The 27,363-nt window shown below is 38.6% G+C and overlaps 1 protein-coding gene and 1 pseudogene across 3 annotated transcripts; both read left to right on the plus strand.

Moving 5' to 3' along the window:
- Positions 1 to 1,104: 1,104 nt before the first annotated feature.
- LOC139674494 (dynein axonemal heavy chain 11-like) lies at positions 1,105 to 26,501 on the plus strand. 3 transcript variants are annotated; one of them, XM_071560899.1, is made up of 7 exons: positions 1,105 to 1,425; positions 14,030 to 14,166; positions 17,599 to 17,682; positions 18,120 to 18,233; positions 24,630 to 24,721; positions 25,465 to 25,541; positions 25,811 to 26,501. In XM_071560899.1, the coding sequence occupies exons 1-4, from the start codon at positions 1,377 to 1,379 to the stop codon at positions 18,168 to 18,170; spliced, it is 321 nt and encodes a 106-aa protein (XP_071417000.1). In that variant the 5' UTR covers positions 1,105 to 1,376; the 3' UTR covers positions 18,171 to 18,233; positions 24,630 to 24,721; positions 25,465 to 25,541; positions 25,811 to 26,501. The 3 variants fall into 3 exon arrangements, with proteins under 3 accessions (XP_071417000.1, XP_071416999.1, XP_071417001.1); XM_071560898.1 differs by lacking the exon at positions 25,811 to 26,501 and having other exon boundaries at positions 25,465 to 25,614; XM_071560900.1 differs by lacking the exons at positions 24,630 to 24,721; positions 25,465 to 25,541; positions 25,811 to 26,501 and adding an exon at positions 24,458 to 24,618.
- Positions 24,294 to 27,363, plus strand: part of LOC139674642 (dynein axonemal heavy chain 11-like) — a 102,280-nt pseudogene continuing 99,210 nt past the window's right edge.

Raw genomic sequence — 27,363 nt, forward strand, 5'->3', positions numbered from 1 at the left:
GTGCAGTCAGAGATTTGCCCACCTAGAGGTATTGGTTTATAAGGTACTTTGGTAGTAGAATTCAACTCATAGTTTCATCCTAGGTACCAGCTCTTTTTCTGAAAAACAGTTCCATGATCACAAAGGTCTCCAGACATCCACATTAGGAGCATTCACATATTTTATACGCATGTTGTTGCATTAGTCACATGGCAGAAAATGACTTTTTCTGAGATGAGTGGCTGTCTACAGAGATGCTCTATGTTTTGGCTGACCACCATGGGCTGATAGACAAATGAGCAGCCTCTAAGTACCAAACTGAAGAAACCTCAGAGAGAAACTCATCACACAACAAATGAAGTTGGCTTTCCTTGCAGCTGATGTAATGGATGTTTTTTTCAAACACCCACAGATATTTTGCTTTCATTGGTTTGAAAACATATATTCTCCAAATATCTGTGTTTTGTTTCTGCATAATCAGATACGATTAGGGAGCTTTAGCAGCTGTAAAATTGGGAAGGCAGACATCTCTTTTTTAAACCCTTGTGTTTTTTTTTTCTTTTTTCTTTTTTTTTTTCTGCTTCCCCCTGCAAAAAGCAAGCCGCGAAGCAATTTTAAGTCCCGGTAGAAAATGTCTATTACGCAGTGGGCATAACTCCAGAAAGCAGCTGTCCTCCCATCGCCGCGTACGAGGCAGCTACTCTTCTCCTGGGCCAAAGTTTAACCAAGAGCTGCCCGGATAAAGCCGCAGTCCAGCAGTGCTCTCCGCCGAGCCCTGTCCCTGTGTCCCCGCAGCGGCGGGAGCGGCGCCGGGCGGGACCTGTCCCTGTGTCCCGAAGCAGCAGGAGCGGCGCCCGGCGGGACCTGTCCCAGTGGGGAGGCTGCGCTGTCCCCCGAACCGGAGCTCGACATTCTTGTTCTGGTTTGTGTCGAACCGCTTTCACCTGGTAGGCTGTCCGGCATCCCTAGGGCACGCTGGGAGCAGTCATGGGCAGGCAACAAACAGTTAATTTATTGCACTTCTGTACACATTTGCAGAGGGGAGGGCTGAGACAGGGATTCGTATATCACACGTTCCCGGCGGCGCGGGGGAGGATGCGTCAGTGTTGCTCTGTAAGGCCCCGATGCTGTAAATGGTCACGAATTCCCTCAAATCCCGCTGCGCTGTGGTGCCTCCGCTCCCGGCCCTTCCCGTACGGGCCCCGCCGCTCGCCCCCGGCGCTGCCCCGGCGGACGGACCAGGCCGTCCCCGCTCCGACAGCGGCGGGAGCAGCGCCGGGCCAGGACTCCGGCACCGCGGGAGGGGACCGGGAACGGCCATGCCCAGGGAGACGGGACGCAGTGAGCGGGGGAACGGGACGGGGCGGCGAGAGGGGGTGTGCGCTGTGCGGGAATAAATGGGCGCGCCGGAGGCAGAGGAGCCGCGTCCGGAGCCCCGAGCGGCAGGTGAGCTGGGTCCCCCTTTTCCGCGCTGGAGCCCCCTTACTCCCGGCGGACCCCCCCTTTTCCTCGGCAGAGCCCCCTCGCTCCCGCGGGACGCAGGGCCTGGGTGGACAGCGCCGGCAGCCGCCGCGGGTGCCTCCTGCCCGTCCGCGGGGGCTTTTCCCAGGGAATTTAGGACTTGCTCTTTCCCCCTCTCCCAGCACGGATAGTGGGAAAATGAAGCAGGTTTGTGTTTCTTATTTTCAGTTCTGAGGGGTTTGTTATTTTGAAAACCTGAAGAGCGTAGCGACCAGCAGCCAAGTCAGTGAAAATGACATCTCTCAATGAAATTTAGTGTCAGTCTGAAATTAAAAAGTTGCTGGTTGGTTGGTTTTTGAGGCGACACGGGGGATGGACAAAACCTGACAATGATTCCACAGCCTTGATTTGACCAGGAGAGCAGGCTCAAAAATTAACTGTTTGTGTAATTCTTTGCATCACCATGAGGTTCCACTTGTATCTTATCAAACAAGCTAGATGCATTTTAAGAATAGTTTAACTCTGATAGAAACCAAGAAGTAGAAATGCTGATCCTTTACGGTGTCAGTCTTCTTCCTGACCTATCTTCCCTTCTCCTCCCTTGACTGTGTGTGGTTTTGAAGATCTGTGCCATTTACTTTGACAAAGGTCATTGATTTCTCTTCTGCTGTACTGGCTCTTGTGAGATCTGTGTTGAGAACTAGAAATATGAGAACTGTGTAAAACTTGGTCTCAATTAAAAAGCTTTGTGGAAAATAAATTGTTTTCATGAACGTAGTGTACAATGGGAACATACGTGAAAACTTTACTTGTGCATGGCGCAGCTCCCCTTCTCCCCCTGTCTTACCAGTGGAGTCATGCTTATGCTGTGGCTGGAACTGCTGCTTTTTCTTACCTCCAGTTGTCGAGGAGCATGCTGACCTTCTCTGAATTGATTATTCCTTCGGTCAGGAGTTGCCTATATCCCTCTTAGCTCTCCATCGTGATACCATTCAGTGGGCTACAATCTTTTCACAGGGGTCACTTAATGTTGTGTTTGTTGGTGTGACGGAGTGAACCAAGCTCTTGTCTCAGACTGCACACAGTTTACCCTGTACTCAGCTATGGGTTTTAACTTTTTCAGGTAAGCTAAAAGTATTTTACTTCAATGAAAATTCAAGTTCTGTATTTCTGAGCAAGCAGTGAAATTCACAGTAACTTGCAGAGCTGCCAAGTCATGAAATAGTTAGGGATTTTTTTGACAGAAAGACATAATTTACGATGAAATTATGCTGTCAGAAATATTCTTCTGGTTCCCACTGACCTAAGGAGTCATGTATATGGAGTCTGTATATAGATCTGTGATAGTCTCATCTCATGTCCTAAAATGCAACCTTCATAGTATGTGTTAATTACCAATCTGGCTTTCTGAAAGATGAAACGGTATGGATTGTTGGCAGAGCAGAGTAGAGATGACTAGATGCAATTATGTGTATTAAAATACGTCAGTGATGAAAGGTGATGTGGCATATCCAGAGGTGGTTTTCAAAAGATGATGTGTATGATAATATTTCCAACCCCAGAGGCTTGGAAAAGGTCAGTAAATATTTATAGAAAAGATAGAAAAGCAAGTTTAGGAGGAAGAACAAGACATATATGTATGTTTGTGTAGTATAGGTGTACTGGAAAACATCCTTTGGATTTGCAACTTGCCTATTTACATACTGTGCTTTCTTCACCTCAGTCCAAACAAAACATGCTGAGATTTTTACTTCTATGATGCAGAACTTTGATGGGTAGCTGAGGCTCTTTTCACCTTTAGTCTGTCTAAATGGTAATGCAAAAGTGATATTGTCAAACCAATGACTTACACCTCATTTGCTTCAGGTGCCACATGAGCTGGTGCAGAAAGCTATCTGTGCTATAAGGAAGACCACAGAATGCGTTAGAATGGAGAACGGCAGAAAGGACCTTCAGTCTGGGGAGCTGTCTCAAACCCTGCTCCAACATACACTTGCATTCATAGAAGAACATTTTATAGTCAAAAGCTTGTAATAAAGCAGAGGGAAGGAAAAATAAAAGAGGAAAGAGTAAGATATTTTAATTGGCATCAGAGGCAACTGATGCAAAATAGCTCTTATGAAAGTGCCTCTTTTAAAAAAGTAACTATCCCACTCTCTATATCATCATTAGAGATGGCTTGTTGCTGGAGGCTGAGTTCTGTGTAGCATGTCCACTCTTGCTTTCTTTTTCTTGACTTTTGAATAATGGATGTGACTGCTGTCATCTGAATTGTTTACAGCATCAAAGATATATTCTTTTCTGTGCTCAGGTCTCCAGAGCCATCCTCAGTGCAGTGCAAGGTGATATACTTCTTGTCCAGTGAATGTCATTGTGAAAGATGAGGGATGAGTCACTTCCCTTGTGGGCAGTGATGACTAACTGCCTCTCCTTCGGAAGCAATGCCACTAAGCTACCACACCAGCAGTTGGGCACACAGGGAATCATCACCTCAAAGCAGCTCTCTGATGACTATATGATGCAAAAATGTTTTATTAAGTTGTATGATTAAAGGCTTTTGCAGCTTGTAAAGGAGGAAAGCTCATAAGAAGGTAATAAGAGAAGAAATACTTAATTTTCCACCCGTCTTCCTAAAATTGTGCTTCTTCTGAAAGGTAAACCATAAGAGATTTGTGTACAAGGTTTCAGAATGTCTTATAATAGTTATTAAGATTAAGCTATAAAAATCAGTACTTGCATAAGCTTTTCTTAAAGAATAAAGCCTAAGCATTTCAATTCATATACATGCACTTTATTTTAGTATACATGGTATAAAACTGCTTTATTAACAATTTGCAGTAGACACTAAGAATTAGGTCTGGATACAAAATGTTTGGGGTATCTTTTGTTATGTAAAAATTCTGGGAAAAACATGAAATATTACATTTTCAAGTCTAACTAAATCTACATGAATACCTTAAAGAAAAAGGAGAGGAAGACTGCAGTCCAGACTAGACTTGTACTTTTGCAATAAAAATTCCCTTAAAATTGCTTTTGAAACTCTGCGTTAAAGCAATAGGTGATCCAAACTAGGTACAAAAAGGCAACATCATGGATGGAAGTGTTGTACTGTTCTTTGTAGGTCTTGATCAAGCCTCTGTCCTGGCCCTGACTATCTGGGACTCTTTTCCAAAATTTTGAGAAGCATTGGTTCTTCAAAATAAGATGTTTCTTCATGGAAATACTCTAGTTCTGAGGATATTTTTTGTAATTAAAGGTGCAGGATCAAATTTTGTTCTGAGGGAGGGCAATGCAATTGTTCAGGTTCATAGTTGAGATTTGGGAAAAACCCAGTTTAAGACCAGAACAGACAAACAGGTTTTACAGGACAGTTTTTAGTTATCACCCCTGCATTTCTGTGGAAAAAAAATGATGTTTAAAAGAGGGAAAATATGTGTGCCATTTATTCTGCAGTAGTACAGATAGTATATATAAATACCCATGGCAATGACAGGGAGATGAAAACTGTTCTTTTTGTCTGCTAGTACTTTGTTAGCAGTGTTCAGATTTCAGGCAGGTCAGTATTTTGGCAGTTTGATCTTGAGAGACAGCGCTTATGAATAGGGACAGGGATAGAACTGCAACTCTCCCGCCGAGACGGAAATCTCTTCCTGATTGAAGCCCATGACTAAACTCCCATCAACTTCAAAGGAGAAAGATTTCAAGCACAGGAACCTGAATGCATCTGAAATCCATTGTTGGGCAGTTTGGAAAGGTCAAGGTTTTTTTCAAAGATTAGTAGGGAAGAGAAGAAGACTGAGAGAAACTTGTGACTAGCATAAAGAGAAGAGGTAGTTGACAACTAAGTTCATAGTTCATTGCTAAACCTGTATTTATCAAGGAAGCTGATTTTTGTGAAAACTGATACAGGCTGGCTTAGATGTTTCTGCTTCAAATGAGAATGGGATTTTTTTTCCCTGGTTTGATGTTATGAAAACAAATCTATAAGATTTGGTTGTCACACGTGGTATGTGTACCACTACCGTGGTTGTTTTACTTAACTAGCATGTTGTGCAAAGAGAAGACAAGATTCCCCAGAAGTAGCATCTGCAAGAGCTCAAGTATCTCGTAACTTTCAATTTCCATGTGTTTGTGTTATTAAAAAACCCCCGAACCAAACCAACAAAACAGTTGTCATCACAAAGTGCTTAAAAATTTATTTTAAAATATTTAAAAACCTTTAGCAAAGGAGATACTGAAAGTGAAATTAAAGTTTAGATATTTGACATGAATACACTGCTTTCTCAGTATTTAGAGAGGGAGTTTCATTTATAGCCTTAGTACTTAAATCTAGTCTCTAAATACCAGCAACATCTCCTAACTGATTTGAGTGCTGAAAACCAGAAAAATAACCTCTCAAAATGTCAGTTTTGCTCCTCTTCCTTACTGGAGCAAATACAAATGCTATCAAATTTATGAAGTCTGTGAAGTTTAATGGGTTTGTTATGTTAAGGGAGCATAAATTACTTCATAAAGCCACAAATGAAGCCACTAAATTAATATCTGCCTTCTGAGTCTCTAGGGAGCACACAGGCAGTGTAAGGCATGCCCTCCTCATGGATGAGGTGGGAACAGACTGGAGTAACAGACCTCAGGAAGCTTTTAGGAAGGGGAGGATGGGGTGCTGCGAGAGCAGTCCTGCTTCCCTGGAGCAGCTGGTGGTGCTCAGGGACAGGCTAGGATGGAGTGTGGGCTTCAAAGTGATGGTGAAACTGGTACCCTACCAAGCCTAATAAATTAGATTTTGGAAGGGGGATGGTGGTGAAAACAGATAAACAGAAACACTGTGGTGCTCATCCTAGCTTCTTTAGCTTGTGTTTTTGCCCACTTGCTTACCTGTTGCTTTGCAATTATTATTCAATTATGTGTATGCTGAGGCTGCTCTTGTGCTGTTCATGTTCTTGTCAAAACAAGCTAAACTGCACCATGAGTTTGCAACCACTTGTGCAGGAGCAGATTTGCATCACTGTTTTCCTTACTGTTTCCTTTTGTGTTATTTTTCAGTTTCATGTTTGTGAATCACTGGCACAGAGAGGAATCAGTGGGACACATTATGGATGTAGCAGCACATCTTTAGCTGCACTGAGTTCATAGCAAGGGTTTATCTCCCTGAATTTTTTCCCTTTTTAAATCTGTGCCAAAAAGCAAGGGAAGATGAAAAGAGTGTAGAATATTTTTCTAATATTATGGTGAGTCATAAAATGTGTAGGATGGGAACAGCCATAGATTCTAGTTCCTGCTCCTGGGGTCTTTTTTTTATTCTTTACTGAAACTGGAAGCAGTTGTGGTAAGAGTCTTGACCGGCTGTTGATTAGAATTAAAGAATCATAAAATAGTTTGGGAGACATCTTCAAAGGTCCCCTAGACATCTTCAACTGGATTGGTTTGCACAGAGCCCCATCCGATCTGTCCTTGAATGTTTCCAGGGATGGGGCAAGCACAACTTCTTTGGGCAACCTGTGCAAGTGTCTCACCACTCTCATTCTAAAAAAACTGCTTCCTAATATTCAGTCTAAATGTACCCTCTTTTAGTTTAAAACCATTATGCCTTGTCCTATCGCAACAGGCCCTGTTAAAAACTTTGTCCCCATGTTTCTTATAAGCTCCCTTTAAGTACTGAAAGTCTGCAATAGTGTGTTCCTGGAGCGTTCTCTTCTCCACCCTGAACAATTCCAACTCTCACAGCTTTCCTCATAGGAGAGGTGCTCCATTCCTCTAATCATCTTTGTGGCCCTCCTCTGGATCCATGCCTTTCTGGGAAGTGGGAGATTCACTTGTGGGATCTGAGCTGGAAAATTACGTACTTTAGCTCTGCGATTATTTAGGTAGTGTGTTGTTCCATCCCTTTAAAATACTATCAGAGAACAAGAAATCCAGTCTTAGACTCTCTGACAGTGCCCACTGGAGTGATCTGTGAAAGGGATTTGGGGTGAACGTGTTGATTTTTGGCTGTCTGTCATCAGAAAGACAGGATGAGGTGCTTTGGATGTGGGGGTGGCGGTAAATATTTGGGAAGAATGTCCTGTGCCAGCAGTTTTACAATTGTGGCATCTTGTGCCCATCAGAGACAGCATGCGTAGCCTTTGCACGTGAACTAGCTCTTGCTGGCATTCTTTGTTCTTGATAATCAGATGGGCGCACAGAGAGCCCTGTCCTATGCCGACAGGTCCCTTTGGGGTGAGGGGACAGCTGAGGGAAGTCTGTGTAGGTCACAGTAGTGAGCTGAGGGGTCTGCAGGCCACCAGGAATCTGCTTGGGGAACCTGCGACTGTTGTGTTCTTAGGTGTTGCTCATTTTTAAACACACAAGGAAACAGTTATTTTCATCCCTTTGGGGCATAAAACAATTACTTAATCCAAGTGAAATCAGAGACCATAGAAATTAATTTGGCACATATTACAAAAGAGGTTAAAGCAGGTTCAATTTTACTCCTCTGGGAAAGATTTAAGTTTAATTTTCATAGCAACATTTTCTGTTATTGTAATAAATCATGTGCTTATACATGAAAGCCTGTGTTTAGGAGCGCTTGCTCCTTTTCATCTAGGTTTTTTTAAACTTAATCTGATGAAATTGAAATGGAGTTAAGTGTGCATGACAATTCATTTCCACTTGTGTTTTAATCCTATAAGTGACTCAACCAGGATAAAGCCCTGCTGGAACTGCCTGTTGCTCCCCCACCTTTTTCTTTTTTTTTTCCCCTTCATATTAATTATTTAAGGGGGCACAGAATTTAACTGTTCATTCTGCCAAACCTGAACAAAAAGGTCCAATGGCAAAACCCATCTCAAACATAAGTGTGTTACTGGCTTTTTTTTTTTAGAGGTTAATTAATTTTTATTCTTTTGACATGAGAAATTTTCATTAATAAGTTGGAATTTCAAAAGCTGAAAAGCTGGACTTGGGTGGGCTCAAGGTCTGCAGAGTGAACAGCTTCTGGAAAGCTCTTCAGAAGGAGAATATATGATCTTTCAGATTACAGTAACATTGTAATATTGTACCCTGTAAACAGGCATTTGTACTATTATTTCCTTGATTATTTAAAAGTATCTGTAAACTAGTTGTGATACTTGGAAATTTTATAGTGCTGAATGGAACTAGGCATGAGATAGGCTTTCAATACATCTGGGCTTGGTGTCTACTATTTCTTCTTCAAACCAGAAATAAATTGTATCAAGAATAGATTTCTGGATGCTTTTTCATGATCAGGTGACTGAATTATTTAGAAGTGTCACTTACAGAGAATAGTCAGATGGCTTTTGCAAAGAATTTGAGTGAATCAAGTAAATTTAAGTGAATAAAATAATTTCGGAGAAAGTGAAACAAAATACCCCATCAACATTGCCCAGAATTAAAAAAAAACAAACTCCCATATAATATACAGAACTTTCCTGAGTCTTAGAATGTAGTTTTTATGCAGTTCTGGTGTAAATACAAAATCAGTTGATTCTACTCAAGAGATAGAGGAGATTTTTAAAATGTTGATTTATAGCAATGTCTTGCAATAATAGCCAAAATAATTTCTAACTATGCTCACCAACAGTCATGGTATGTCTCTTGGATAAAAAAGAATATTTATTACTGTTCTTTTTGACACTTCTTGTTTGTTTGTTTGTTTTAATATTCAAGAATCTGGTGTTAATTCATGGATATAAGTGTCTATGAGTTTGGAAAAAATATGTTTTCTGAAGGATTTAATCCACTTTTAACATAAATTCAAATAAAGAAGTGCCTTATGGTATTATGTAGTTTGCTGGCTAGCGCACTTGGCTAGCAGGAAGGCGGGCAAATTCTGGTTTTCTGCTTCCTTCTTACCTTGTGGCTTGTGGAACAGAGCACTATCTTTGGGAGCAGGGAGATACTGATTAAATTCCTTTTGAAGTGAGGAATCTTGTTGAAGCCAGGTCTGCCCCCTTGCAGGTGTGTGCCCCAGCCCCAGGTGCAGATGTAATGGGTTCTCTGTACTGACTTCTTCACTATCCTGATCCAAAAAGGGATTCTCCTAGCTGTGTCCTTGCCATTTCCCTGTGCTCCTGGCACCTGTGTACCCTCAAGCTTGCTGGGTTTGCCCAGATGTAGAAAATTAGAAAACGGGCTCGGCCTTCCCGGGTGTATAAGCTTTGCTGGCCTTCAGAAGCATGGACCTGATGTGTCACAGTTTTTGCAGTGCATTAAGGAAAGAGAGTGCTGCATGTATGGGGAACATGTATTTAGGATATGGTATTATTTAAACAGGGAAATTTTCTGAAACGCATCCAAATACAAAAGTTGTTGAAATAATAAATAACAACAACAAAAAAATAAAGCAATAAAAATATAATGAAATGCATATTAATAATAATTACTGGCTGAATATAGAGATTTATTCTTTCACTAAGTGGAGTAGAAAATACATTCTCTGGGTACACACTGATTTTTCTTGCAAATATAGGGCTTAATCTACGTAATTGAAAACACAGAGGAATGACTGTAAACCACATCTAAACTAAATGAATGGCACATGTTTAGTTCATGCAGAAGCCTTGGAAAGTTGTTAATGCTTTGGACTAAAATCCTGGTGCTGCTTTCAAATCTATAGCAAAGCTTGTGTCTTAAGGTCAGGACTCACTATACTGTACTTCTAAATTTCATTGTTCCTGATAAAATCCCTTACAATGCACCGTACATTCCTGCTAATCCCTGCACAAAGCTACAAAGCTGTCTCAGAAAGAAGTGAGGGGCAGCAGTGACCTACTGCTGCCTTGTTGCTCCCTCCTGAGGCAGCAGGCTGCTCTGAAACATCCTTGTCTGTGGGAGATGTAGTTTCAAGAAAGCACTTTTCAGGTGTATGTGCATGTATAGTTGACCTGGTTTTGCCTTTACCTTTATGGAGTGTTCCCTGCCTAGCCAGTATATAAACATAAATCTTGGTCAGATACCTGAATAGTAGTTTTAAGCTGCTAGGTAAAGCACAACAATTATTGTATTTGGTGAGATGAAGACTGTGAGAGGGTTTGAACTGATCAGTTTTTGAGGTGCTGAATCCTTAGGGACTTGACTGACTTAGGACAAAAGCAGCCTTTCTAGCATGCTTCTGAATGAGCCTTCTGTGTTGTAGATTTGCTGATTTTACAGCTTATTTTCAAGTAAATCACCGTCAGTGAGTATTATTTTTCAAGAGTAAATCACCGTCAGTGAGTATTATTTTTCAAGTTTGAGCCTCCTCTCTCCTGCATGCAGTTATGGTGTTAACAGCAGAAGTACTGGTGAAATACAAAACACGAATTACTGTGCTGGTTTTACTGTCATCACCAGAAGTTTTACTTTCCAGGTTCTTCAGAAACTATTTGCCTTTGGGTTTGACAACATTAATCCGGAGTTTTATCAAACAATAGCTGTCATCTTATAGATAATTTATTTGTCAGAAGCTTCAAGGTTCATGCTGTTAAGTGTATGCTATATGAATAGTGTCCACATATTTCCAAGAAACAAGTTTTACATGCCTCTGGATAGTCAAGCATGTGTTTGGTTAAAATGTGAATGGAACTGCGTGAAAACCAGAACAGAACAATGTTCTGCTTTGTGGTGGGACTGGGAGCGGGAGGGTCTGATCAGAAAGAGGATCAAAAGGTGCTTAGCTTTCAGGGTACATATGTTGGCTGCTCAGACATATTGTCTTAAATGGTTTCTTGATGAGTTAAATACATATTTTTTTTAAAAAAGAGTATCACATTCAGTCACAGAACTAAATCTAATTTTCTTTATTTGCCTTAAAGAAAGGCAGTAATTCATCCTGTCATGGATGTTGTATATGTGTATATGTATGGGCCTGCACAACATGTTTGAAACAAGCAAGCAAACAAAATCCATATTAGTTGAGTGGTGGAGCAGGAAGGAAGAAGATTCTTGAACAAACAAGTTAATTTGATATGCCTATCTAAAGATGCTGGATTTTATTTAAATGTGAGCCTTGGCTCTCGGTACTTCTATATGTATATTTGACTTGCAACAGAAAAGGGATGCAGACAAGATACAAAAAAATTCTCAAAGATGATTAAAGTTTAACATACTTAGCAGAGTAACAACTGTAACTTTACATGTACGTGTTGCATGTTGCTGTGTGTTGCTCATGGAACAAAGCAGAAGGTGCTGGAGCAATCCCGTTACATCCAGCATGAGCTTGCATTAATATGCATCTGTGTTTTAAGAAAGTGCTATAGAAAATGACTATTGTTCAGTTGACTGGTACATGTGGCATCTATGGATTAAGATAATATAATTAAATGTAACAATGATTCAGAGTCAAAAGATACTGTTTATTTAGTGAGTTTACTTCAAGTATTTGAGCAGCTAAAATTTGATTCTCATACTAACCTGCTGAACGATAATACACAGAGATAATTTGGGTTTGTAAAAATTTGTTGAAAAGTTCTTCATTTAGCAGGAAGGGTAACAGAATGAAACATCATAAAAGTAAGGAGCAATATAGATGGCTATCCCTCTTACTGGGCTTCCTAAACAAAGGTGTGACTTTTACACGTATGTATTGATTTTGCGCTGGTACACAGACATATATATTTTACACTGTTGCTTAAAATTAATCTGTATTGCTAAGCAAACACATCAACTCCTAAGTCAGTTTCTGAAAAAAAAGAACAAAAAACCCCAAGTATCACTATTAATAACATTGATCATTGCTTATCAGTTAAAATAGTACTGAAAAATCTCAGAGGTTTGTTCAGTGACAGAGGTGAGCGATATGTTTAGCACTGTCATATGCCACCCATTACATTTTTCTTCCATTGAAAAGACATACATTTTGCATATATATGTTAACTTTACAGGAATTTGAAGATGATTAGACTGAATCTAAAGCCAAAATCCTGGATCTTGACAGATGCTTTGCCTCTGTACTTTGTGTAGGATTTCTTGTCTGTTCTAGTTTAGTGTTCTGTGTTCAAAGTCAGTACCCATACATATGAAACTGTTCATTTATTATTAGGACAACAGCTTTGTGCATTGCTTAAATTATACTTTAGTTAAGCTGTTTGTGAATTGAATGCCTTGGAATACTGACTTAGAGTATTTGATCTGGGAATCAAACAGTGTTCTATGATTCCATGCTCACTTTAATGATATTCTAAATATGAGTTCTTTGCAGAAGTTAACCCATAGCTAAGGCCAGATCTAAGCTGTAAGTCAAAGAAGCAGAGAATTTCATACTACCATCCAGTGTAGTATGTAGTTGGGTAGTTGAAACATGTTTCTGCAGTCATATGTATTATTCTTGCACAGGAATAATTAAAATGTAAGATAGGAAATAACTCATTAGAAACAGTTCTTCAAAATATGATTTAGGAGCTGTCATATGTAGGCTATGAAGAAGTGAAGTCCTGTTATTATGAAAGAGGTAAGTAGGTAAATATTCAAATGAGTGGTTGTCCAGAAAGCCACAAGGAGAAATCTCATATTTTAGTCACCGTTGATGAGGCTTCTAGTGGAGTATTGTACTCAGGTATAAGCATTGCACTTCAGGAAAGAGCATGTGTTAATAGTCGTTGAGGCTGAGGAGTAAAAGAGAGAACAGGTATAGATCTTCAAATACATGAAAGATTTCTGCATACAGGAAGGAAATAGTCTATTTTCTGCATCCAGAACTTCATGGACTTAATTTAAAGTGTATAACGTTCAAGTCTGGGGACTGGGAAAACCACTTCTGCTTGCCACCTTTTTGGTAATCTTTTACAGGAGCAGGCTTTTTTTTTTCCTCAGAAAACATTAGTTTGCAATTAAGACTTTGAGTTTGTATGAGACTTCAGAGGAAGAGCTTAGTGACTTATGAGGCAGGTTATATCTGTGGAAAAAAGTGGAAACACCACACAAGTTAGAAAAGATCAGGGTAGGATTTCACTTAAGAGTTGAACTCAGTGGTCCTTTTGGGTCTCTTCCAACTCAAAATATTGTATGATTCTGTGATTTAGAAAGTATCCAGAGTGTGGGGTATACACCTGGATCTGGAAAGCCTGTTTCCAGACTTCTTAGGATCTGAGCTAATCTGTCATTCTTTAGCATTCCAGAATTCATCTGTTGTGCACAGTTTTAGAGATTAAAGGGCTAACTATAAGCCTGGGGACTTTTTACATATAATACCTTAATGAGCTGGGTTTGCAGCTTTTTAAATTTTATTTTCTTAGTGTTTTTTTTAAGTCTTTTGAGTTGGGTTTTCTCTGCTTTCCAGATACTGTACATGCATATCCTGTAGGGTTATTTCTCAGCTGGAGCACTTGCTACCCCTGGAAATCAGGCCCAGACAGTGTTAAAATGATCCAGTAAAATTGTATTGGTTTTACATTATAAGTAAGTGTATTTATTTCATAAAACAGTGTAAGTGGTATCCATAGGGCTTGCTACATTTTATTCACCATAATAAGGAAAGTTTTCTCTATCATCATACTTGTCTCTCATTGGTAATCTAACTGAATTAGAAGAATTTATAAAAGTGACAGGTTGTCTTATGACACAGATGTTGGACTCCAGAGAAAGGTGTTCAGATGAGGTTTTTGTGTGCTTGTAGCAATCCTGGGCCATCTCCTGGCTGTGAAGAAGAGGCAGACAACTGCTGATGAACATTTTGAACCTTCAAAAGAGATGGTTGCACTGTTAGAAAACTATGGACAGAAGATGCCAGGTGACATTTGTGCCCAGTTAGAGGTACTGTAACAAAAACAGTATGTAAAGTTTACCTGTGCATATATGATCCTAAAATAGCAGTTTTTATTCTCAGGGATGCAAGTAATTCTGTTGTCCTTTTTTCTTTTCAGCTGCCAGCAATAAAACCAAGTAGCTTTTCTTTTATTCTTTAAAGTCTTGGTTTATGGGAATGATAATCAGTTCAAAAGAGATGCTGCATTTTGTTCTGATGAGGTCCATAGTTATTTTTTGCTATTTTCCTAATAATAACGAAATCATGTTCTCATTCATAAGCCTCCTCCCAGGAGCTGAACGATATAGGAATTCCAGTAAGTGTATTTCTTTTGTTGCTTTGCCTTCGATAACATACTTAGCAGTAGTTTGGGAATCTGTTCAAATATGGATACAAAAGGTAGGATTTGATGGTTGTGAGGTGGTGCTGTCTTACAGACATCCTCAGTCACTTGTTTTTACATAAACTCTGCCCCACACCCATTCCAGTTCTAATTGTTTTGGTTGCCAAGCAAAATTTGAGGGAATTACCTGAAATAAGGAAAACTCAGTGGTAAGAATTAATGGGAAAGCACTACAGCTATAGTGCTTCCTTCTGACACTAAAAGAAGAGCTTATTTAGCTAGGGCTTTAAGAGCAGCATCTGCTTCTGAGAGACCCTTATATGGTCTAGGAGATGCACTACACTGTCAATACTGTTAAATGGAATTGGGTAGAATTAATTGGGTAGAAGTTAAACTAATGCTTTCCATCAAATAATCTAATTATTCAAAATTATAACTTCTCATCAGTTTCAGTGAGCTTCCAGTCCTCAGTGGAATTTCTATTTCTCTGTCAATCTGGTCTAGTTATTTTTGGTAGGAGTTTTGACATATGCCTTAAATTGGTTTTACTAGTTACTCTGAAGTGACTTAGATTCAGTCTTCTCTTTTGATAAAGACAAAAACCACCTGTCACCTTCCATCCTGATGGAATTTTTTTTTCACATGGTTTACTGAATGTGTTTTCAAGGGATCTTGGGGAGAATGAGAAAACTGTTTCTAGGTCGCCTTTACATATTTGAAAATGTGTTAAAGCAGAAGTAGAGCTCTGTTTTATTGTGTGGAAGATTCCAAACATCATTTAAACAAAATTTTATGTGATTATACATAAAATAACTGAGTTCATTAAGTTCAAGTAGTTTATAATTACCAATGATCCATAAAATCAGGTTTTTTACAGTTGACAAAAGTTCTGGTACAAGCTATGACATAGAGTATCGTTGTGGTTAAATAATTCATCCACTGTAATTTCTCACTCATATGCAGGTGTTGGAGTATCCTCATTGTTAATATACAGATTTTACTGATATGTTTCTGCCATGTATGATATTTTTTGCTTCAAGAAAATGTTAGTTTGTTAAATAGGACTTGCCTGAAGAAATGAATGCCATTAAGAAGAGAACTGTGTTGGCAAAGCGCAAAGTAACTCCTCATCAGGTATCTAATACTGCAGTTAATCAGAAGACAATGCACTTTACTTGATGTATTTTGAATTTTGAGATCAGTTTTTTTGTCTCTGGTTTTTGGGGTTTTTTCTAATAAAAACAGGATCAGTGACAAGAGTCATTACCTGTGCTTCATCAGGGAAGCAGATGGAATTCAGAGAAAGATTTAAAACAGAAGTTCCGTTTCAGTTTGATGTAGAAAATCCATATGCTCATCTCAGTAAGGTAACGAGGAATCTCAGAAAAATATATTTGCTTGTAATCTTTCAGTGTGATATGTAATGATATTTCAGTGTAGACATTAAAACATTTGTGGTTTGTGTATTAAGGGGTTTTTGGGTGGTGGTTTGGGGAGTTGTTTGTTTTGAAGGGGTTTTTCGGTTTTGACTGGGGGCTATTTGTTGGTTTGTTTTTTTTTTTTTATTTAAGAAGCTGATATAATTCTCATGCTACCAAATTCAGGTTTCTTTTTTCTCTTCTCATGTTGTATGTGCTAACTAAAAACATAACAAAATTCAGAATACTTTCTCATGTCCCTTTAAACAGTCAGCATAATGTGCTCTTGAATACAGTAGCTTAAAGGCAACTATTTAGGGGATCATTTTTAAAACATCATGAAGGGACTTTGTGAACATATATGCAACATTAAGAAGGGTTTAACAAGTTGAGAGATTTATTACAAGAGCATAAATTGCCCACTTTTATGGTTCAAATACAAAGTCCTTTGTATGCTTTTGAGTTCTTTCAGGGACCACGCAAATACAGCTTTTTAACTTTTTTTGCAATAATTCTCTCAGCTTTTCTTACATTGATTCACATATACAAGATCTATGGATTTCACTGACAGGTTTAGGTAAGCTCAATATACCCTACAACTGTATTTTGAGTGCTCTTTTCCTCTTTGAGGCAGATCAAAAACTTGAGACACTGGAGAAAGAAATGCTACTAATGAGCGAACCTACCTGCAAAGCTATATGAAGTTTCTATTTCAGGCTACAAGCACATGAAACAATGTTGAAAAGAAGTGTGGTTACTCAAGAAAGTTTAGGGTATTTGTGTTATATTAATACAAATGTTTCATGCTGATATTAATATGATTTTTCTTTAAATTATTTACAGACTTAGAAAATACTTTAATGCTATACTTTTATCCTGAAAGAGTTACAGGTTTGATAAAAAATACAATACAGAAGATTTTAATCTTCCTTTTATTTTTAAAATTATAGTTCTTATGTTTTAGAATACCCAGAGTAGAAATAGCTCTGTTCTCAGGTCAGTCAATTCCAAGATAATCTCAAGGCAAAACAAACTTTGTAGTTTCTAATCTCAAGGCGAAACAAACTTTGTAGTTTCATTTAGAACTTTTTTAATACCAAACTTGATTGACTAATTAAAATAACTGAGTTAAAACTCAGAAATCCAGAAAATTCTACATCAGAACTGAGGATTGTGCATTGGAAAGCCTTACAAAGCTAGAAGAGTCTAGAAAATTCAGTGTACAGATCTGTGTGGGAAATCAGTCTTGTAAAGTTCCCTCAAGAAGTTGCTTTCATAGGCAAGGTTAAAAATAAAGGCACTAGATTTTCTTTCCGTAAATTTCTGTACAGCACCCCCAGGAGGAGTTGCAGGGCAACTTTCCCACATCTCCCAGGTGCACCTCTGTGTTATCACTGGATAAAGGTGTGTGGTTAATAGCACAGGAAATATATTTATGTATGCTTTTGTCAGATACTGAAGCATGAAACTGTTAAAATGCATGGCCTTTGGGTTGAATTTTCAGAAGATGGATTATTATTTGTGCTTTCTGGGTAGTGGTGGTGTAGGCTTGGAAAGAAGTTAAGGTCTGGGAGCTAATGCTGTGATGGGCTTTTCTCTGCATCCATTTATCTGTTATGTACCAGAAGCTTGTCTTTACCAAATGTTGTTGACACTTTTATCTGTTCTTTCTGTTTCAGAGCAGCACTGATCATTGGACTAAAACCCAGTGGAGAGAGATTAATGTGGAACAGATGGATGTGCAGCTCAGAAGATTTGCCAAGGCAGGTTCCATAGCTGTCTATTTTGGCAATTTATCTGTTTCAGTGCTACCCCTTCCTCACTCTTCCCACTCACTTTGATGTTGCAGTGGGTTTATTACTCATGTCTAAACTGAATGTTCTGGAACATGCTTTGTATGGAGGGCTTTCTTTTAAAACTTTCTTCTTCTGAATGGGTTTCCAGTTCCTGGGTAGGTACATGATAAAACCGTGTTGTCACTTCTCTGAGTTGAGGCAGTATGTGAAAGAATAAAGAGGTTGGGGGTTACGACAGACCCAGCAGCTGACAGTCATATTCACAGACAGGTGGAATTTGCAGGGGTTTATCTCCTCTGCTCACAGACAGCTCCAGAGTGTTGGGAGCTACAGGAAAAATACTCATTTTTAAAAACAGGGCACTTTCTTTGCTTTAAGTATTTGCTATGCTTTGTTGACAGTAGCCCTACAGAAGGCAATTCCCATGGGAAAAGGGAAGTATGAAGGAAAAATAACAACAAAGGCCTCCCAGACTATTTGCAGGACTAGCAGAATACCTGTGGTTCACACTATAGTAGGTAGGTATAAAGTCTTGAACCTAGCGGATATAAAGTTTCTTCTTCCCACATTTGTTTCATTCAGAAATAAATATGCTTAATTGCATGCCCATTAGTGCTTTAAGAGAAAAAAATCAGTCTTCATAGTAGATGTCTTGGCTTAAGTTGCTTCAGAATTGTGGACTCGAATTAGCCAGTTCTGATACTGGAGGTTATCATGTTGTGATAAGGGTGGTAAAAGCAAGGAGAGGATTGAGATAACTGAATTCTCCTTCTGCTTTTGTATCATTCCCTGTGGCACATCTGCCAGGTCCTGGAACACAGAAGATGCTGTTCACTGCCCGTGAGCTGATCACTTATGTCATGTTTGTCATGCTCCAGTGCACAATATGAGCCTTCCTTACTCCTCAGAGCAGTGGTTTCAAATGTATTAAGTTTATGGATAATTTTATCTACAGTGAAGTAATTAATATGAAAACTATACTTAAATTATCTGGGCTGTTCTAAAATAAATGCTTCTAATCCAACTGGAATCATAAAATCACTATGTAAATACAGTGTTAATACAATTCCATTACTTTAAATGACATACTGGAAAGTATATTTCCGATCCTTGACTTACCTGCCACATAAATCAATGACTCAAATAAAATCTTTCCTAGTCATGTGCTACCGCATATCTTCACATAGAACAGGAAAGCAGAGCTTCCTGACAAACCTCCTGAATTTTTCCCAAACTTATCAACAAGGTGGCTGATAATGGCAAGTAATTGTTGCTATTGTTTTCAGCTAATTTCTTAGGAAATGTGGTGTTTGGATAAAGAAAATTCCTGGGATGTATATATAGGCTTAGAGTTAAAGGTGAAAAATCTGATGTCAACACTGAGAGTCATATTGGAGTTGCAAAATTCTGAAATTGGAGAGAGGCACTGGTAGAAGGTCATGAACGTGACAGAAGTATTCAACTGAAGATACTGTGGCGATGGTCTTTCATGCTCTACCACATAGATCCTCCAGTGCTGTCAGATGTCGTAGGGCCACTGCTGTCAACTATTCAGCATACAAGCAGGGAAGAGATTTAGGTTTCAGACAGAGGCATCTTGTGGGCTGAGAAATGGATTTGTAGTGTCTGCTAAGACAAAAGGACCTAGTTCTCTGAAGGCAGAGCTGGCTTGTTAAAGGAAAGAGGGTGCTTCCACATGTGGCTGTCTCCCTGGTCTCTCCTTTATTGAAGTCAGAGGAACAGCTACATGAAACTTTAGATAGCAATCTAGTAAGGATTTAATTAATAGCAATACCATTTGTGTACCAATATTATTCACTCCCTTGGTACACTTGGTTAGTTAAAACTTTTTTTTCCTGAATCTTTATTGCAGAGAGTTATATTTTCTTCAGGTGTTAGTAGTGGAAATTTATATGTATGCTGTGTAACTGAATGTATTCTAAAAAAAAATCCTGTCTCCATATAGGAGTTAAACAAAATCACAGCATTCTAAGCTTGTGTTTTCTTCAATTTTTTAAAAACCCTTTAAAAATATGCTGTCCATTTGCATTGTTTGAAGATGTGATATAAAATAACAGTTACAAGAGAACTTTTTAAGTTCCTGTTAGCTCTAGTTCCTCTGTTTGATGAATTATTTTGATTAATGTAGTTTTTCTGGTTTTCCATTTTTCTAGTTTCATCTGCAAACAATTCTGAAATGTAAATACGTGGTATATTTCACTGAACAAGTGAAAGGTTGGCATAATTAATTAAACAGCAGATTCTGTAATTTTCATTTAGATGGAAGTTCAACACATGTGGTCTTTTCTAGAAAGTATTTTCACTGGCTCTGAAAATTGTCTATATGCCTCTTGTACATAGGGTGTTTTTTAAAAGGAGTATAGACACTTTTCTGTTTTGGAGCAATGAAAAAGAAAAAAAAGTACTAAAATCACAGAACTGATCAAGATTGTGGTTGAATGTTGCATTTCTCATACTATCTCTCTTCTGCCCTTTTTATTTCATCTTTTTTTCAGATCCTCTCATCTCTTATCCTTTAGCACACACCTCTCCAGACCTCCAGTGCTCTCATGTGTCCCCTATCAGCTGAACAGGGTTTCAGCTGGTTTTGAGCCTTATATTTGCTAGTTGGCCAGCCAGTATTTGTGCTAACTGGGTAGTGGTAAGTCAGAGAGAAGAGATCAGCAACTTCTGATACAATAACTTACTGTTCTCAGAACAGTGCTGAATGCATAAGCATTCACATTGCATAAAATCAGTGTTGCTTGTGGTTCTAATGACTGATTGTCTCAGCAGGAAGGCCCCAAACTGAATGGACTAATGCATGCATCTTGCCTCTTAGAAACAGTTTCTCCAAGACACAGCTACATTTGAGTATATAAAAACATGGGAACAACTATATTATCTGTGCTTACTGAACACAAAAACTTCAAACTTTCATATTTGGACCTCTAAGACAGTGTGTCTGGGTGTTCAAGTCAAGTGGATATGTAAAACAAAGCAATGTCTGGTATCTCATCTAATTCCTAATGAAGGGAAAAAACCTATCTCATTTCAAGTTAGTAAAAAATGGTAATGTAAAGAAAATCTTTGGTAAAGATTATTGAGATGAACTTTCTTTAATTTTAGTATAAAATATACCCTTTACGTTATAAGCATAAATTTATGCATGCTTGGGTTTTATGCTTCAAAAGGCAGAGTCTTTGTTGCAACACCTTGAGGAAACTGTACACAAACCAGTACATCTCTCCACCGTGGAGGCAATACTGGCCTTTGAAGAGAAGGAGAGAGAACAGTAAGTTTTTTACAACCCAGCCCAGACTGAACTTACTGCTTCACAAATCTGGTGAGTTTCAGATGTAGAAATGGCATTTGGTAGGTTTGGGACAAGGGCTTGGCATCAGCCCTGAAGGATTGCCACAAGAAGCAGTATGGATATCTAGTTTTTGTTTAATTCAGAGAAAATAAGTACAGTCCAAAGAAGGTACCATAAAAAAACATGAGTGGCATATTAAATAATTTTAATACTATAGTAAATAAGCTGCTATTAGCACCTACTGGAAAAAGAAACATGGCTTTTGCTTCCATTTCTGCTACGTCATTGGCATTTTGATCACATCTTAATTACTAGGATTTTGTCGGATTATTCTAAACTGAGATGAAAGGTAAAAGCAAACATGCTGCTCAACATCAACCATGATACTGTGCTAAGAACAGAGTATGCAACCAGTATCTCATATATTTGTGTAAGGACGCCAAAATTGTTTGTTTTGTGTCAAACCAACCAGATTGCTTCTAAGATTAGTTTCGGTCCCATTTCAGAGGGGTACCTTCTGCCATTTGATTTTCGCTTTGCTCTTGTTTACCTTCAACTTCTCCTGAATGTTTCTGTCCTGTTGTGAGTCTGCTTTCTCTTTTCAAGAATTTTCAGTAGTTTTGTTTTTCAACACAGAATATCTGTTGAAGGGAAATGCAAAATAGGAAAGAGTCTTTAAAGGGGTGATGGATATCTGACAGAAGTGTCTAGAATTTCTCTGTAATAGCAAAGATACTACATCTTTCTATTGAAGTTAGTTATGTTTTCCTCCTTAGAGTTACATGCAGTAGCTGTGTATGGTTTTTTTCTCTTATTAATATGAAACCTGAATAATTCCATAGCCACTTCCTAGTATGTAACCCTATCTAATAGTTTACACTATGTTTTGTGATCATCCCCTTGTTGCATTGCCTGGTTTTAAAATGTAAGTCACTGATCTTTGCTAAGGGCTATTTTTAGTTTGCCAATAAATGTTCTCATGCAATTAGTACAATTTTTGCAGTGTCTTGTGCATATCTCTATGGAGATTATGACCACAGAATTTACAATTCAACTTCATGCTCCTCATCTTAACCATTCATTTGTCCTACCCTTCCTATTTGTGCTTACCTGGATTGTTTTGGAGGTGGCTCAAATGTCTGTTTAAACCAGGATTTCTTCTGGCATCTCATATTTAATACCAGCAAATTTGTACATACAAGTCAGTTTTTGCGGTGATCTAGTTCCTGATGTAGAAGAACTAATTTCTAGTAGCAGTAATGGTAGATGATACTGAGGTTCATCTGGTTTCAGAGGGTTACCTACAAGTTTTCAGGTCATTTAGGGAAATGCTTTCATTACCCTTCTTCTTAGAGAACTTTCCTTGGTTGATCCTCAAAAAATCATGGCCATTTGCACCATAGATGGTCATACCAGAGATATATTAGCAAGCCTTTGAGCTCAGACGGTGTGTGTTTGAATCAGCTATATTTTGAACGTACAGTTTATTTTGCCTTCAGTAATTCACAGTGTGTTTTGCTCTCCTTTTAGAGGCACACGTACATCTCTAGAGCAAGTCGGTCCTCTCCTGTGGTGACTCTTCATAAGCCCATAGAACTGAAACTTTGTATGTTTATTTAAACCAACTGCTCACTCTGTGTAACTTTGTTCAGGTAAACTTAAGGTGGCTGGCACATGCTCTTGGTTTGAATGAACAAAACGTTTCACTGGATAGGGGTTGAAATAGGAAAGAGTTCTCATTTTCCTTCTGACCTCCTGAGCTTTAGAAATAAAATGGTTTTCTAAGACACCATTACAATAAGAAGAAACGAGGCTTGAGGAGTAAAATGAAATTTATTCTGGTCAAAGTAAGGTCTGCTCCCATGCAGATTGCATTGTTTATAAGGAGAGGTCTTGGCTTAGTAAGTGACGATGTGTTCTGCTGTAATAGCTCTATTAAAATTATCTCCTATTACACTTGCATCTATATAAAAGCACAAATGCCTTGAGGTGATCTAATCCTTTATAAATGGTTGTAGTAGGTATTAGTCCTAAGTGGCTAGGAAGGAAATGTGAAACTTACTGATGACAGTTGCAGCATTGTGATGGGAGGCATTTCTTCCATCTGAATAGCTCCGACCTGGCATCGTGGTTCTGCAGTGACCTTATAGCTCACCAGTTCCAGAGCTTTTGCTTGGCTGTCACAGCTATGCTGTAGATGGGATGATGTCCAGAAACAGTTTTGCCAACATTTGTGATGTTCAATTTCAGTACTTTTCTGAGTACTTGGGAAATAACCCTTGGCTAGTTATGACACATTTGACTGTCAGGTAATGACTACTACTACTAACAACCTGCTTTATCTGCTCCAGTAAATAAAAAGTTAAACTTTTCTTGCAAGTTCAGTGTTCTTTCCTAACTCGTATGTGTAAAGTTAATAAGACACAATATGACTGAGCATATGTGTGCTTGTAGATGTGCAAATTTAAGTAATGGTTTAATGATTTTAGTGGCCATTACATTTAAAATAACTATAATATTTTTTGTAGATCTTAATGTATGTATTCAGTGTCTACTCTGACGGGGAAGATGAGTGGATCTTTGCCAAGGTTAATGAGGAATTTTCAGCAATTATGTTTTGGTTTGTTTGGGTTTGGTTTGGTTTTTGGTGTGTTAAAGTCCAAACCCATATTTTTTTTTCACACTACATAAAATGAAACTTCTTTTTTTTTCCTGGAAGTGTTTTTTATTCCATTATGAAATTTCTTATTAAAAGAAGTGATCCAAAAAGATGCACCCAGATATCCTGGGTGACTTAGTATTTACAACCCTCTTGTTGGGTTGCGGGGACCTATTCTGGGACTTTAACCTTTGAAAGAGGGAAAGCAGCAACTACAGTCTTTTGTTTCCTATCCTATGTGACCATTGATAGGTTCCTTTTTGCTAAAAAATGTTGATGTAGTTAGTTTTCTGAAATAAGCATTTACCAAGTAGTACCACACCTTGATTTTACATGAACATGGAAGAGGTACATTTGTGGTTTAGGGCATTAAATTTTAATGGATCTTGGAATAAATCACCCACGAAAAATAAAGTTTGGGAAAAAAAAACCCTACCTCCTGATGTTACAGAAGTTCTTTGCAATGCAGTCACTTTTCTTATGTTAAGGTATTATATTACTCTAACCCAAGTTTTTGACCTAAAAGTGAGTGGTCCTCCTATAGAACCAGGTGGCTTTGGTAAGACAGATATCACTGAAGATTTAGGCTGTGCCTTTGGTATGATGGTGTACATCTTCAACTGTTTAGAACACATGGATGACAAGGTGAGATGTTCTGCTAAGCAGTATGGACATTGTCATATAACTTCTTTTTCATGTGAATTACATTGTAAACATGTTTTCAAGACAAAGTTGTTAAATCTTCCACTTTTGATTTTATTCTATAGGGAATATCTATAAAGATTTGGTCCAGACAGGAGCTTGGTGGTGCTTTGATGAATTCAATTGGTACCAGTTCAGTCAATGGTGGCAGTACAGTTAAAGACTATCCATGATGTAGTTAGGAACAAGGAAAAAAAAGTGAGCATTTCAGCAGTGCTTCTTCATTTTCCTTTGCAGGCTATAAATACTGAACCTGTCATATCTTTCTCCAAAGTTCCTCTGAAACCCTTTGTAAATGAGGGAGTAGATGGAAACGCTAAACCACCTGGGTAATATACTACCTTAAAATAACTTTCTCTTCAAAATGTAGCAGCAAATGTGAATGAAATCTTGGTGCAACAGAATTCCAATTAAAGCTTTGCTGTTGGAACTCTGGTCCTGTTCAAGTCCCACCATATAAGATCATGGTGTCATATGGGTGAGAAGTTTGATGGAATTAAACTTTGCAAGAAGTCTTGGTGGATCCAGGGTTTTCCAGCACTTTTGAGACATGCCTTGTGTTTCTGCTCTCTCATATTCTCCTTCCTCTGGTTTTTGTACTCAGTGCTGTCTTCTGGCCTTTTCAAACCCACCGCATCCCAACCAGTCTTGTTTATTCTGAGCACTCAAAAAAAATTGAAGTGCTTTAAAAAACTGTGGCACTTTTGATAATGGCTGGGTGTTGCACTTTCAGACCCTGTGCAGCTGCTGGCTGGGGCCTCCCATCATTGGTGGCGAATGATACTGCTGCAGACTGTCCCTGCTCTATGCTTTAGTGGTACCTGTTTCTTAACTGCCTCCTTTGTGTGCAGCAATGTTATTGAATACTAACAACCAGCAGTGCCTAATTAGCTCCTCTTGCTTTGAAGTAAGGTCCTTGTTAGCTTTGACTGACACTCTTAATTGTGACTCTCTTGTGCTCTGCTTTTAAAAATGTTTGCATACATCAGATATTTGATTTAAGTGACTTATTCTTACTGTGTTTAAACACTAATCTGTGTATTTGGATTATGGGGTTTGTTTTCTTTCCTAGAACCTGTGCCATGGTGGTTGTCCCTGACATTGAAGTGTTCTCTGAAATTATGTTGGTTGCTTGTCCTAGTTCAGCAGGTGAGACCAGTTATCACTGTGTGGGGGTGATCAAAGCTGTGTATTCTACCCTCTCTATTCACCTTCACACCCAGCCAGGAGGGAGGGGGGGAGAGGGGGGGGGGTGCGGTGTGGCTGCTAATGGGTCATCAACGGTTTAGGAATACCCCATGACTCCCAGAGTTAATCACCCATTGTGTGAGTCCCCGCCCTGGTGGAGGGACTGGGTGCTCCCTGAGGGTACATAAGTGGTGGGTAAGAAGACCTTGGAAACCACTTGTCGGATCCAGAGGAGCAGCAGGACCTTGACAGGAGGAGACCACCACTCTTGACTAGACTACAACTGCCACTCTCGACCAGACTACAGCCATCACCTGCACCAACAGGTTTCTCACTTCCTTTTGCTTTGGACTTGGGGAAACCACATGGGTCTCATCACAAGGGATAACAAACCCCTTTGGGTTTGTGCCCCAGGACACTGGGTTATACTGCTGGGTTTTGTGAGTTGAAAGCAATTTCTCTTTGTGTCAGTGTATTTATGGCAATATCTTTCATTAAATTGTAACTCTGACTTATAATCTCTCTTGGGGTGGGTCCAATTCTTCTGCTGGTTTACCTCTAAACTAGCACAGTTGCTACAGGATTTATTGATGCATGTCTGTTACCCACTTGTAACCTCTCTGCAGGGAGCTGCTTACTGAACAGGTGAGAGTCTCTTCTGCGTTTGTACTTGTCTATTAACACATCCTCCATAGCAATGCAGCTGGATATTGTATAATAATGGGAGGGATTTATGTATATAGTCTTATATTTTGTTTTGAAAACAGTTTAAATCACATGTCCATCCTTAATAAATTGTCAGATATGAATTTGAAAGAAAGTGTCCTTTCCTCTGATCTTGAGGTGTTTGTAATGCATTAACTTTGCATTAAATAGTTGTATATCACCACTTTGTACCTTGGATGACTGACTACATTGTGCTGCTGTGTAATATCCATTAGAAAAATAACTATCTTTTGAAGAAGAAAATAGCAGAGTAAGAATTATTCTGAAAAACAGATAGCATATTCTAGGTAGATGTACACTTCTTTAAACTTTCATCAGTAAATGCAGAGGAGGACTGTTTGAAAAACTGGGGAGGGAGATAGGAGGCAGGGGACAAGCATTTCTAAATAATTTAATTATTACAGCAGAAAGAATTCATATTCAGAAACATTATCTCAAAACCTAAAATCTAGAGACTATATACTTTCTTCACTGTGTGTATGCTGTTTTAGTCATTTTGAATGGTATAATTTTTCCCAAGACATTCTTAATACTCAGTTTTATCTGTGAAATAAGATCTTGGAGAACACTTAAACCTTAAGCCATAAATGCAAATGTCAGGGCCATTGTGAAATCAAAAGCAACTTTATTTTTATGCCTGCATAATTTTGAAATTATCTCTAAATATGCTGAAGATTTCCTGACACACTCTTACAATTTTCTAGAGATAATGAAATTAAACCATGCATATCTTAGGATAATTAATATTGTTTGCTTCACTAGAACAAGGATGCCTCAAGTCTAATGATTACTTTGTCCCGGAGACACTTTCTGAATTGAGAAAAGTAATTTATACCATTCTTTGACAGTTCAATATTAATCATAGTATTAATAATAATATTAATATTTGAAGCAAAAGCTATTATGTTGTTTGTTTGGTTTTTAAATCTTGTTTTATTTTTAAGGGAAATGGGAGAAATCAAATCCCTTTGATAAAAATTCTGGGTGCTGACAAAAAATGTACAGCAGTTCAAGAAAGTTCTGAGAATATTGGCCCAGTGTTGGGACTTTTAGAATC

Source organism: Pithys albifrons, chromosome 7, assembly GCF_047495875.1.
Source record: "Pithys albifrons albifrons isolate INPA30051 chromosome 7, PitAlb_v1, whole genome shotgun sequence".
In the NCBI taxonomy this organism is placed as follows: Eukaryota; Metazoa; Chordata; class Aves; order Passeriformes; family Thamnophilidae; genus Pithys; species Pithys albifrons.